Raw genomic sequence first — 12,843 nt, 5'->3', positions numbered from 1 at the left:
CCCAGCCAAACGGGACCCACAGACAAGGGTGTGACGCAGCAGGGCATCACCCATCAGTACATCAGACCCAGCCAGCTCCCCTCCAGCCCCCCGCAGGGAACACACGGTTCCCCCACACGCCCGATGACCTTAAAACATGAATTCTGGGGTGGGGGGGGCTCAGTTAAGTGTCTGCTTTGGCTCAGGTCGACCCAGCCCCACGTGGGGCTCCCTGCTCAGCGGGGAGTCTGCCTCTCCCTCTCCCTCTGCTGCTCCCCTTGCTTGTTCTCTCTCTCAAATAAATAAAATCTTTAAAAAATGATTTTATTTATTGAGAGAGAAAAAAATGAATTTATGTTTGATTGCGAAGGCTTTGATCTGGTTTTCATATATACATCCATTTTGAGCGGCCGCTTTCTTCAACTTAAAATTGAACACAGTCCTAAGCAGGGAGCCGGGCTCTGAACCGCTGGAAGCTCAGACGTGGGTAGACAAACCCTAGAGCAGGGTCTCTTCCCGCGCCCCAGGCCGTGGCCTCCATGGCGCAATGTGGGAGCCTGGGCGCTGGAGGGGGCCACGACCCTGGCCCCTCCCCAGGAGCCCCCAGTGCAACGAGCGCAGGTGGCCCCAGCCACCCACAGGATAAAAGCGCCGCCTCCCACGGACCCCACGGATCGCTGCAGGACGAGCTCCCGGGACCCCCGGGCCCAGAGCAGCTCCACACTGGACAAGAAAGGAGTGCGAACCGCGGCGGCCGAGCGCGGCCGAGCGCCGGGACCAACCAGAAGCAAGAAGGCAGGCATTGAGGAAGAGCGGCAGCGAAGGAGCGACACAGAACAAGACACAGTCGGCAAAGCGGGCTGCGTCCAGAGGTGGCCCGGAGGACGCAGCCGTCCAAGCCCCCCCCGCCCCGACCGGGGCCCCCGAGGAGACTGCCACGTTCCCACGCCCTGCCTCCCCCACTTTCCAGGGGGAGGCCCCCTCCCCAGTCTCTCCCCACACCCCCGCCCAGAACGTGGACTACATTCCCCAGCCTGCCTTGCTGCCGAGTGGCCACGTGACCGCACTCAGCCAATGGGACCAGAGCAGACGCCTGTGCGTATGAGTGCGGCAATGGGGCACTCACCCCGTGTCCTCCTCCTTGGGGACCACGATCTCAACGCTACACGCGGGCTCCACCTGCACCGTGATCTGCTGCAGGTCCTCCTCCACGTGGGTCTCCTCCTGGGGCCTGGAGGCAGTGGGATGCCGCACGTCACTCTCTCTCCTAACTCTGTCCCCCAGGGCCGCCAGCCAAGCTCCAGGCCAGTGCTGATCTCCAGCCCTAGTGGGAGCCTCCATGGGGTGCTCTCTGGGTGCATCTGACCCGTGCTCTGAGCTGACCCAGCTCACCCCTGGTCCTTCGGGCTGTCCTGCCCACCTGGGGCCTGCACAGGGGCAGGGACTGCTTGTCTACCTGGGGCGATCCTATGACTCTGGTACCAGCAGGTGCCGGGGAGTGACTGCTGGCCTGGATCCCGCCCACTCTCCTGGGGTAGCTGGGCACAGGCCTGGGGCCTGGCCTGGGGGTGGGCTGGTTCCAGGGCTTTCAAATGTCCGGGCCCCTGGGGTAGGTGGGTCAGAACATTGTGGCAGTCAGGCAGACTGTCTCCCAGTGACAGCCCCCAGCAGCAGAAAGGTCGCTGGGGAGGGAGCAGGCAGCAAGATAGAAGGAAGTGCATTCTGCCAAATGTACTTTATGCATAACTTTTTTTTTTTCCCCAAATGGCAGGAATAATGGCCCCAACACTAAGGGAAGCAACGCCTGTTGGTCATGTTGGCAACAATGGAAATGTGCCCAAGGGCAGTCAGTCACCCGCTCACGGATGACCTCCATCTGCTCTGTGCCCAAAGCAAGGGGCACCGAGCTAGGCTGGTGGCAAGATGAAAGGCAGAAAGAGGCTCGTAGGTTGGTTTTCTCCTATATTCATATAGTATTTCTAGAAAAAGACAAAAAACCCATCCAGGGGTTGCTCCTAGGGATGGGAATGGGCATGGGGCAAGGGAAGGTGTTTCGCTATATTCTCTGTGTACCGCTTAGAATAAAAATATTTAATAAAAAAGGATCAGGGGCGCCTGGGTGGCTCCGTGGGTGAAGCCGCTGCCTTCGGCTCGGGTCATGGTCTCAGGGTCCTGGGATCGAGCCCCGCATCGGGCTCTCTGCTCAGCGGGGAGCCTGCTTCCCCCTCTCTCTGCCTGCTTGTGCTCTCTCTCTCTGTCAAATAAATTTTTAAAATCTTTAAAAAATTTAAAAAAAAGGATTTAGTTAAAAAAGTAAAAATTAAGAAAATTAAAAAGGGTCACCAAGCAGGCGGACGGGTCTCTGCCTGCCCCGCACCCCACTGGGGCTGTGGACTTTGGAGAAGACTCCAGTGACTCAGGATTCTGTGCAGTTCAAGAACCTAACTTAAATCTGTGCCCAGGAAAGTGGTCAGAGAGGCAGGGCTCTGGGTGGGCAAGCCCAGGGGCTGCGAGGGGCGGTGGGGCAGGGAAGCTGTGGGGGGCGGTGGGGCGGGGAAGCTGGGGGTCTCAGCTCACCGGCCATCCTGTCCCGAAGACTGCGTGCGCCGCCTGCAGAGAGAGACACCAGAGCAGGTGCATCAGGGGGCTTGGCCTCCAGCCCAGTCCCTCCCCTCCGCCGCAGGGAGGGGGACCCTCCAAACCCTCACCGGTACCGCGGCTGCTCCGATGTCTCCGAGGGAGACCGCTCCGGGATGGAGAGCGACGTGGAGGACAGAGTTGTAGCGATGGAGGCGGTGGTGGCCTCCTCGAAAGATGGCGGCGTGCAGGGCAGGAGGTCGGGCCGGCCTGCGGGGCGGGCACGGGGGCTGTGGGTGCCTGCAGCAGCCCTGCCACACCTCTCTCTGCCTCCACCTGCAGCCTGGCTCACCCCACCTGCGACCCAACACTCTGTTCTGCTCTACCGCTTTAAGAGGGCAAATACCTTCGAAGTTACCCTTGGCACAGAGGCTTCCCATAACCTGCTGCTCTCAAACCGCAGTCCAAACCCTGCTCAAGCCCACAGGTCCTGTGGGAACAGCCACTTCCTCTTTCCTCACCCTTCCTGACTTTGCTCCAACCACAGGCCTCCTGCTGTCCCTCCAACACACCAGGTCTCTTGCTGCCCCAGGGCCTTTGCATGTGCAGTCTCTCCCTTCCTTGATACTATTCCCCCCACCCACTCCCTGCCAGGAATCTTTCACTCTTTAACTCTGGGAATTAGGAGGGACCTTTCAAACCATCACACCCAACCCCATCAAATGCTTCCTCCCTCTAGGTCTCAGAACATCTGGCAATGGGGTGGGTCACCTCCTCGGGTAGCATCTTCTGTTCAGCTCTCCCTGTGGCCATCCTAGCCACTCCCCATCCCCCCTCCCTGGATGCCCAGACCTCAGGCTGGGACTGGGGTAGGGAGGTGACTGGGACCCAGGACCCTGCCATCCAGGCCACCAGCTTCTAGGACCCTTTCCTCAAACCGGGTTGCTTCCTGCATGCCCTCCCCTCTCAGCCCTGCAGGGACAGTACCTTTCCCCAGCAGACCCCTTCTCTCTCCTGTCCCCGGAGCACCCTCTCCCCAGCCAGCCCAGTCACCTTCGTCCTCTAGCGTGGGGTAGCTGCGGGCCCCACGGAGGTCGTACTGTGCGTCCTCACGCTCGCTGGGGATCTGGCTGGCTGAGAAGGCAGCGGTGGGCCCCAGGGGCTTGACGGCCAGCAAGGCACCACGGCCCTTCTTGGATGGTGAGGACTTCAGGGCTGTGGAGAGAGGTGAACTGGCACTTGGGGCAGCCTGGGAGCCCCGTGGCCAGGCTCCACCGGCCCCCATCCCTCCCTTGCATGAAAGCCTGCTGCCCGCGTACACAGCTCCCACTGCCCGGCCTCCAGCCTGGCCCTCAAGCCTGGGCAAAAAGCAACATCCTTTGCAGAGGAAACCTTGTCCTGCTTCCTACCCAGCTCTGCCTTGGGAGGTCCCGGAAGCCCCCTCTGGCAGCCCGCCTGGGCTGTGGCCTCCACTTTCAGACACGTAAACGGAGACCTGGGGCCATGCGGGGCTCAGCACCAAGGCCCTGGCTCCAGTCCAGGATGAATGGCCTGGGCAATGGGGCTCAGCAACCTCGTCTGCAGTGACAGGGTCAGACAAGGGGGGTGACCCCCTGCCGCCCCCTGCCCCTGGCCTCGCCCGTCAGCGAGCGTCACCAGGTTCTCTCCCTGCTCTTCCTGTGAGCTCGGCCCCCGGGGTTGGCCAGCACAATGCCAAGCACGCAGTAGGTGCTTAGTTCTCCTGGTGAGCAGCCCTCCCGTCCCTGGAGGCTGGCATCCCCCCCAACTGCAGTGAGAATGACACCCAGGAAAGGTTCTAAGAAGTGAGAAAGTGAAACGCTGATGAAAGTGGAACGGCCCACTCTTGGGAGACAAAGGCCAGAACAGTGGGGTTTGCCCATTTCCACGATGCCAGTGATCCCACTGCCATTGGTTTCAAGCTACTGGCTCGACATAAGGGAACATGGAGTCGTGCTGGCTCCACGAGCTGGCTCCTGGTGACTGGGCGGGGTCACTGCCCACACAGGCCTGGCCCAGGCTGGGAGAGCAGGTCCCACGCCAGGCATCGGCCCTGCCCACCCCTGCTGTCTCTGTGGACCCACCAAGATGGTAAGGTGCACACTGAGACACTCCCACGAATGACTCTGCCTGAACACCCATGGTGTGCTGGGCCCCGGGCTGGACACTGGGGACACAGAGGGACTGAGGCTGACAAGCACGCTGTCTTCTGGGCGCACAGGGAGCAGGAGGCAGATGGCAGACAGACACGTGGGGAGAAAAGACCCTTTCAGGCAGCATATGGGATCCTGGCCTGGGGTGTGCACCAGGCCTAGCACTTGAGGCACAGCACAGAGAGGGGACCCTCTGAGGACACCCATGGGACACGGGCTGCCTCTGTCCGGTGCCCTCCTTGACAATGCCTGGTCGGGCTGATGGCCAGCTGCCTGTGTCCCCCGAGGCCACGTTTCCCTGCTGAGGACGCAAGGCCACAGGTGGTCCCCATGAGGACCGGCACAGGCCAAACGCACCTGTCATGTGGGTAAACACATCTTGCCCTCTGTACGGATGGGGAAACTGAGGCAGGGAGCAGGGCGTCCCCTGCTTGAAGTCACAGAGGCAGGACGTGGTGGGGCCAGAACTCAAGCTCAAACAGCGGGCCCCAGGCCCCGTGCTGGGCCCCAGGACGGTGGCATCCTGACTCCCCTGTTCTCTGGACCAAGTGCCCGACCGAGGCCCACAGATGGCCACATGGCCAGAGGAGGGGCTCTGGGTTTACCGCGCTCTTGGCGACCCCACCTCCCCGCTCCACATCCCCGGGGGCCCTCCTGGCCAGAGGGCCTGGGAAGCTCACAGGAATTCTTCCGGAAGACCGTGTTGCTCATGAACTTGAAGAAGCGCTCGGCATAGAAGCTGGGCCGGTGGACAGAGACGGTGTCCTGGGGAGAGAAGCGGGGCCCGCAGGCAGGAAGGGCTGAGTGTCCCCACGCCACCAGTGCTCCCGTGTCCCGTGAGACAGCCCAGCCACACAGCGGCAGTCGGGCCGAGAGACGGGTCCATGGCACGGGGCTGGCGGGTAACCTGGCAGGGAGGGGCCTGGGAGGGACATTTCTTCATTATAAACCCATTTGTGCTTTTAATCCTTTGAACCACGTGAATAAAACAGCAACCACAAAGAAGTAATCAAATAAAGAGCAAAACATGGAAACCAGAGGAGTCCTCCAGATGTCCCCAGACACGGCCTGGGTCCTCTGCCTGCTGTAATGTGACAGATCCCATAGGGACACACAGCCTCCAGAACACACACTACATTTCCCATCCTCACTGCAGTGAGGCAGGACTGTAGGACCGGGTGCTGGCCGAGGGCATGGGAGCCAAGACCGGGACGGAGTTCCCGCCCTCTCCTCTGCCTGGAGTGCCGTCGGGGGCCAGCCACCTGGGCTGGGGGCTGAGGACCATGCCCAGAAGGCCACCCTGCCTGCCCCAGACGGCTCACGCCTGTGATGTTACTCTGATTAACGTCTGGACCCTCAGGAGCTGAGCCAAAGTTTACTCTGGGGATTACATGTGGCCTCATGGGGACTTGGCAACTCTCCTTTCTGCCGAGGCTTTCTAATGCCACGAAAGGGTTTCCTGCTGACTGGCTGCCCACCTGGACCATCTCGGTGCACTTTCTGGAAGCTTCCATCTGGACCCCCACCCCCACCCGCAAACAGAGGGGAGTGTTGGGGGCTTTTACAGACTACGTGAACACAGACAGCCCTTAGCACTTTAGTAAGAACTGGTCTGCAGGGGGCCATGGGAGGAGAGGCGTGCGTCCAAGGCCCCAGCCAGCTCATCAGCACAGCCGGACCAGGGGTGCCTGGGGCCCCCAGATGGGCTGTTTTCTTCCCTGCAGTTGGTCCTCAAAGTCTTTCCATATTTGGAAATAACCCACTGCCAGAGTCCATGCGTCGGCCATGTTGCAGGAAAAAGGCGCATTTTAGCCCATTCTCAAGCAGCACAGACATGCTGCAGCAGGCCACAGCCCTCGAGGCAATGGTCAGCGTTGTGCAGTTAGACCCATGCAACCTCCTCTCTATCACAACACGTTTCCAGAATGTTCTCTGCCTAGCTGGCCCCTGACGCTCCTGGTCCTCCTGGTCCGGCTGTCTTCGGGGAATCCTTCCAACTCAGTTCCAACTCTTCTCCTCCAAGAAGCCTTTCTGTCCCCCTCCCCAGTGGAGATCAGAGCCCCTCACTGGAGGTCCTCACTGGAGGTCCAGCTGCCTGTGTCTTCCCTTCCTGACCCTGAGCCCTTGGCCTGGACTGCCGCCCCCAACGGAAGGAGGGAACACGTCTCTCGTCACGGCACCAAGGGACCACTGTGTTTGTGGACTAAGGAACGCATGAACGACACTCACCCCGTCATGCACGAGGGCCTTCCAGGTGTGCTCCAGCTTCTTGATGAACCTGCAGAGAAGAAAGCACTGAGCACGTGCCTAACTTCCGGGGCCAGTGGTTCTCCGGCGGACACTGGGCTGTGTCTGGGGACATCTGTGGTCATCACGACAGGGGGTGCTCCTGGCACTGAGCGGGTGGGAAGCCCCGGTCTAGAGGAACTGAGGCTGCCTGTGGCACCAGCCGGAGGCCACCTCCCTCTTCCTGTCCCCTCTATTCCCCATCCCGGCCTGCTGGCAGCTCCTACCACTGTTTCTGTCGGGGAGGAAGTGAAAAGGTTTCACTGCTTGACCCCCTGTGGGGGACTGGAGACCAGTACCTCCCAGAATACATCCCTCCCCTGTCCTCATGGCCTCGGCTGAGCCATGGTCCTCTCAGCTGAAATTATTGTCTGGCACTGTGGCTCTAACGAGGTCCTTGAACGCCTGGGCTGAGGACAATGGTGCCTCCTCCAGGCAGCCTTCCTGGACACCCCCTCGTCCACCACAGGGGAGGGTCCTCTCCTCAGCACACACCCCCTCATGACACCCCTGCCCCAGGATGGGTTTGTGGCTGCCTGACATGTGCCAGCCCCCACTCCTTGCCTCCACTCAGAGCCTCTGCAGAAACCTTAGTTTGCTACTTGAGAAACTTCTTAATCCTGCTCTAAATCAGGAGGGACATCCCTGTGGCAGAGGTCTACAAAGGTAGGAACGCAGGCTGCGAATACTAGTGATAGATGGCAGGAGCCGAGTTCATATGTAGGAAAGGAAGACACACAAGGAGAAGTCACTAGTGCTGGGTGGACAGGAAGTGGGGACCGCCGCGCCCACAACACCCCCTTGGTCTGGTCGGGATCGTGCAGAAGGCACACATGCTACTCTCAAAATAAAACACTAACGATTAAGGGGCGCGTGGGTGGCTCAGTGGGTCAAAGCCTCTGCCTTCGGCTCAGGTCATGACCCTGGGGTCCTGGAATCGAGCCCCGCATTGGGCTCTCTGCTCAGTGGGGAGCCTGCTTCCCTCTCTCTCTGCCTGCCTCTCTGCCTACCTGTGATCTCTGTCTGTCACATAAATAAACAAAATCTTTAACAAAACACTAACAATTAAACCACGCTCACGGCCGAGACCTCGTAGAGGACGACCACAGGTAATGGGGCTGCCGACACTCCAGCTCTGAGCTGCAGGTAAGGCTTTACTTTCTGCTCTGGGGCTCCACCGTGCTCGAGACCACACAACATGTGGCTGTGGCCATGAACGTTTCTTCCTGCCCATCGTATGAGCTGTCTGGGGATGCCGTGCCTCGTGGCCACGGGGCGCTCCCATCTTGCTGTTTACCCCAGCACACGGCACATAGTAGGTGCTCAGCAGACAGGAGTGCATGGAAGATGGGCTGGTGACATCCTCCCCGGCCCCCCAGGCCCCATGACAACCCCAACCTCTAGCTGACCGGAGATCTCACCACATTCCTAGCACAGATCCTACAGGTGGTGTCATCCAGCTGGGGACCAAATGCCTCCCTTTAGGGCCTGGCAGCCAGCTGGGAGCCTTGGGGGGGGGACCTCGCAGGGGCAGGTGGTGACTAAGGAAGTCTGGACAGCAGAGCACATGGCTTCTGGGAGCAAGCAAGTGCATGGGGGAAAGGGGGGGGGGGGGGGGGCGCAGGCAGGGGGAGATGTGGGGAGCCAGGGCAGTGGGGAGAGGGAGGGAGGGCGGTTCCCACCCTGTAGGACTGCAGAATGTCAATGATGCCGATATGCAGCAGCAGACGCTCGCCACGGCCATTCACAGCGGGGATGCCGCCCATCCTGGGGGGGGGGAGCGCATTCAGTACCCGCCCCCCACAACCCACTCGCTCCCCGCGGGGGCTGCGCGGCTGGGACGGGGCTGGTTTCCGCTCCTTTCAGGCCAGCCACTGTCAGCGGGAGGCTGCGGACAGGCCAGCCCCGCCCGCCGCGTACACACGCACGCACACCCATGCACACGCACGCACACCAGCCCGGGCAGGACCACCAGGGCTTCTGGGTGCCCTCGGTGGGGGGGTTAGTGGTTTCACTCGGCTCCCCCATGCCCAGCCCAGAGCGGTTAGTGAAGTCACACAAGGCAGCGACTGTCCTAGGTCACCAACGACCCGCCAGGCTCAGGCCCCCGCAGGCCCCTCTCATGCACTGCACGCCCTGGTGAGCTCACCTGCGCACCCCCAATCCCCTGCCGGGCCCTGCGCAAACCCTACAAACACCAAGACGGTGGGAGTCGGGCCAGCCCTGGAGGACTTGGTGGCTCCCCACCAGGCTGCCCCTGTGGGGGGCTGGCGCCTGCCTCCTACCCGCCCCCCAGCGGCTGGCCTAGAGTGGCAGCCCCCACTCCCCGGCTGTGCACAGACATCTGTTTCTGCTTCCGCCTCCGAACCCCCACTTCCCAGCTGATGATGGGGGGTGAGGCCCCCTCCCCCCTTCAGGCCCCCCACCCCGGACTGGGTCTCAGCAGTTCAATGTACAACAAGAAGCCATCCTCGAACCGACCATGGTGGCAGTTCCCACCCAGACCGCCTTCCATGAGCTCCAGGTGGTGTCCCGGGACGTCTGTGGTCCTCATGACTTCGGGGGGCCTCCTGGCACCAGGTGGGTGAGGGCCAGGGATGCTGCTCTAGCCCCCCAGGGCCAGGACGCCCACCCCAGTACAGAACGACCCGTCCAGGGTCCACAGTGCCAGGAGGGTGGGTGGGGCACTCATGAGTCTGTCTCCCACCAAACCTCGAGCCCCCCCGCGCAGGACCGGGTCAGGCCCGCTGTCTCTGAGCCTACGACCTCGTTCTTCCATCACAGCGGCCTGTTATCCCAGGGCTCTGGGCCTAGCACCCTGGTCCCCAGCACCACGACCTCTTCAACACCTTTCCAGCTCCTGCTGCAGACAGTGGTGTTTGAACCCACTCGGGGCTCCATAATGTTGGAGGGGCCCGGTGTCCCCCCTACAGACGGCCAATGGCCTCATCCAGTGGCAGATTCATCTGGAAGGCCCTGGTCATCACACAGCCAGGTGTCTGTGCATCCACCCGTGAGACCCCCGTGGGGTCCCAGCGCAGACCGGGAACCGGCCGGCAGATGGTCTCGCCCTCCTGGCCAGATCCCCCAACTCCCAACCACCGTCATCCCGCCCACGCCCAAGGCCCCAGTGCCACCTACGTGTCGTCTGACTCGATGGCCCTCTAACCGCGGCGCGGCCCCGCCCTGGATGGACTTCCATGGCCGTGGAGTAAGAGCGCCTTCTGGCCCAGCGGCCGCTTCTCGTCCGCGCTGCTCTGGGCGCCCTCGGCCTGCCGCTCGCGCTCCTGCTGGTCGATGTTGTGCACGCCAGGAGTAGACTGGTAGGTCCATGATCTTGAAGCTCTCCAGCACCTGCCGGAGGGGGGTCAGGAGGTCACGCTCCCCACCCCTCCCCACGCCTGGCTCCGTGTGGTCCCAAGCTGCGTCTGGGTCTGTGCCGCCACCGTCCCACAGCCACATTAGGGCCTGTCCTGACACCTTTCACGCGTGGTGAGGAGACCAAGGGGGCCGGGGCCAGGCCATGCCCAGGGCAGAGGGCACCTGGGGGACCACCTCTCAGAGTCGGGACTGGGTGTTTCCTTCCTCCTGTCAGAGCTCCGGCCTGCCCGGTGACAGCTGGGAGCCCCGTGGGACCCATCCTGGCCCCAAGGGCCCTGACACCTGGACACAGGAAGCAGGTCCGGAGAGGTCTGGGGGGTCGTCTGGGGAGATTGGGCACAGTTTTCAAACAGGCCCTGGGGGCCGGCGGTGATGGGCCGAGGGCCAGGGACACCGCAGAAGGCTCTGGAAGGCCCGGGGTGCCCCTCATCGCTAGAGCAGCCGGCATGACGCCCCTGGGCTGCAGGGGTGGAGGAGACCGCAAGGACCTGCCGACAGGTGCCTCAAGCGGCGGCGCTCATCCAGCGTCCCTGGGTCCCCGGAGGGGAGCACGGAGGCTCAGAGGGCTGAGGGCCCGCCCCGCGCCCCCGCCCCTGCGGCCCCCACCCCCGCACAGGCGAGCCCCACGGCCTCACCAGGCAGTCCCGCTGCAGCGTCTTGACGAGGCGCGGAGAAGGTGTCGGCGGTCGAGCAGCAGCCCCTCGGGCATGTCCTGGATGAAGTCCAGGTCCTTGTAGGTGGGGATGGTTTTCCTTCCTTCTCCTTCTTGCTGGCCCGCCGCTTGTACGTGGAGCCCTTGAGGTCGAACTTGAGGTGCATCTTGACGGCCCGCGGCAGGACGTTGTTCATGACGGCACGCGGATGTTCTTCCCGCCCGCCTGCACGCAGTACAGCCCGTAGAACTTGGGCAGCAGCGTCCTCGGTTCTGGTTGAGGTTCTGGGGCGGGGGACGGGCAGGGTTCCCTGAGGGAGGGCGGCCGCCCCCGGGGAGCCCCCCTGACCACCTGGGCCCCGGGCCGGCCCCTCCCTCGGCCCTCCCAGGGTCAGGACGGCACGGGGATCTGCATCCCCCAGACGAGAGGCCCCAGGAGGGCCCCCGGCCGAGGTGCAAGGGCCAGACCAGCTGTCCCGCTTGCCCGCCCTGGGGGGACAGGGGGGCCCGGGCTCGGGCGCCGTCCAGGGCAAGGATCGGCAAACTCCGGGGGAAGGCCAAGTCCAACATGGACTCGTTCTCCAAACCGCGCCGGCCGCAAGCTAACGGCTTCGTGTTATAAACCACTGGGGGCGAAGAACAGAAAATAGTGTCTTGGGACGTGAGGTTTCCCTGAAGCTCACGTTTCAGGTCAGTAAGTGAAGGTCACGGGCGCCGCTGGGCCACCCTAGTCTGCTCCCTTGAGGCCCTTGAGGGCCCTCCCCATGCAGCACGCGGGCGGAGCTGGGACGGGAGAGGCTGATTGGCTCTATTACGGGAAGCCTGCCGACCCCCAACCTAGGGGAGCCAGGGGCCCACCCCAGCTTCTCGTGCCCCAGATGAGACCACCCAGGCGCAGATGGCGCACAGTCCACCGCAGAGAGCTGTCAGGGAAGGCCCAGCAGGGCAGGTGGGCACTCAGTGCGGAGCCACCCCTGTCCATGCCAGCAGCAGGACCCCGGCTCCCGCGCCCCACCTCCACCCGGGGGTCTGTGGAGCCCTTCCAACTTATAAGTCACAGGGGGAACGGGACGCGCCCCAGCAGTAGGGACCTTTGTGACACGCCAGCTGGTAGCCCGGCCCCCCTCCCCCACGCCTGAGTCACCAGCTCCGGGAGCCCCACGAGACAGGATTTCTGGCATCCGTGACTCAGGGCTGCTGGCAGGGGGGGGGGGGGGCCTGGGGAACGAGGGCGGAGCGGGTGCCCAGCCCCCAGCCCCCCTGCACCCCACCTGCTCTAGGGAAGACCCCGCGGGCCTGGATGGCATTCCTGCCTACTGTGTCTGGGGGCTGCGTGAGGGGGTCCTGAGGGCAAGGCTCAGTGGCCCAGCAAGGCTTACCCGACCCGAGGAGGAGGGTGGGTGTACCCCGGGACTGCTGCGCCCGCGTGCCAAAGTGTGGCGAGAGAAGGCGGCTCACCATGTAGTAGCCGGGTAGCAGCTTCTGAGGAACTCGGCCTCCTTGTGGCAATCACTGTCTTGATGATGAACTCGTCTCGCTGGGACGTAGAACAAGGAGCCGCTGGCACAGGTTGGACAGCTCGATCAGTGGCTCGTTGCACAGCGAGTACTGGGGGGGCAGGGAGTGGGCAGGTGGGTCACTGACACCCCACGGGCCCAGCGGCTAGTGGACAACTCTGGAACAGTCCCTGGTGTCAGCCTCCTTTGCAGACGAAGAATAGGCTCAGAGAGGGAGACTGACATCCGGAGGCCACAAGCACAGATTTGAACCCCGGGCTGACTGGCAGCCTGGGTGCTG

General features: G+C 62.8%; 1 protein-coding gene across 1 annotated transcript in view; it reads right to left on the bottom strand.

Moving 5' to 3' along the window:
- Window positions 1-12,843, bottom strand: part of PIP5K1C (phosphatidylinositol-4-phosphate 5-kinase type 1 gamma) — a 50,763-nt gene that overhangs the window by 8,322 nt on the left and 29,598 nt on the right. The window contains 18 exon segments of the mRNA XM_053447809.1: window positions 1,106-1,210; window positions 2,557-2,589; window positions 2,688-2,826; window positions 3,610-3,771; window positions 5,408-5,492; window positions 6,957-7,004; window positions 8,696-8,780; window positions 10,155-10,339; window positions 10,341-10,367; window positions 11,030-11,059; window positions 11,061-11,078; window positions 11,080-11,145; window positions 11,148-11,248; window positions 11,251-11,319; window positions 11,322-11,331; window positions 12,505-12,533; window positions 12,536-12,615; window positions 12,617-12,654. Of these exon segments, the coding sequence (XP_053303784.1) occupies window positions 1,106-1,210; window positions 2,557-2,589; window positions 2,688-2,826; window positions 3,610-3,771; window positions 5,408-5,492; window positions 6,957-7,004; window positions 8,696-8,780; window positions 10,155-10,339; window positions 10,341-10,367; window positions 11,030-11,059; window positions 11,061-11,078; window positions 11,080-11,145; window positions 11,148-11,248; window positions 11,251-11,319; window positions 11,322-11,331; window positions 12,505-12,533; window positions 12,536-12,615; window positions 12,617-12,654 (1,310 nt within the window).

The sequence above is a fragment of the Lutra lutra genome, chromosome 1, assembly GCF_902655055.1.
Source record: "Lutra lutra chromosome 1, mLutLut1.2, whole genome shotgun sequence".
In the NCBI taxonomy this organism is placed as follows: Eukaryota; Metazoa; Chordata; class Mammalia; order Carnivora; family Mustelidae; genus Lutra; species Lutra lutra.
Note: the sequence above shows the minus strand (reverse complement) of the source record. Positions and strands in the feature narration are given on the sequence as shown.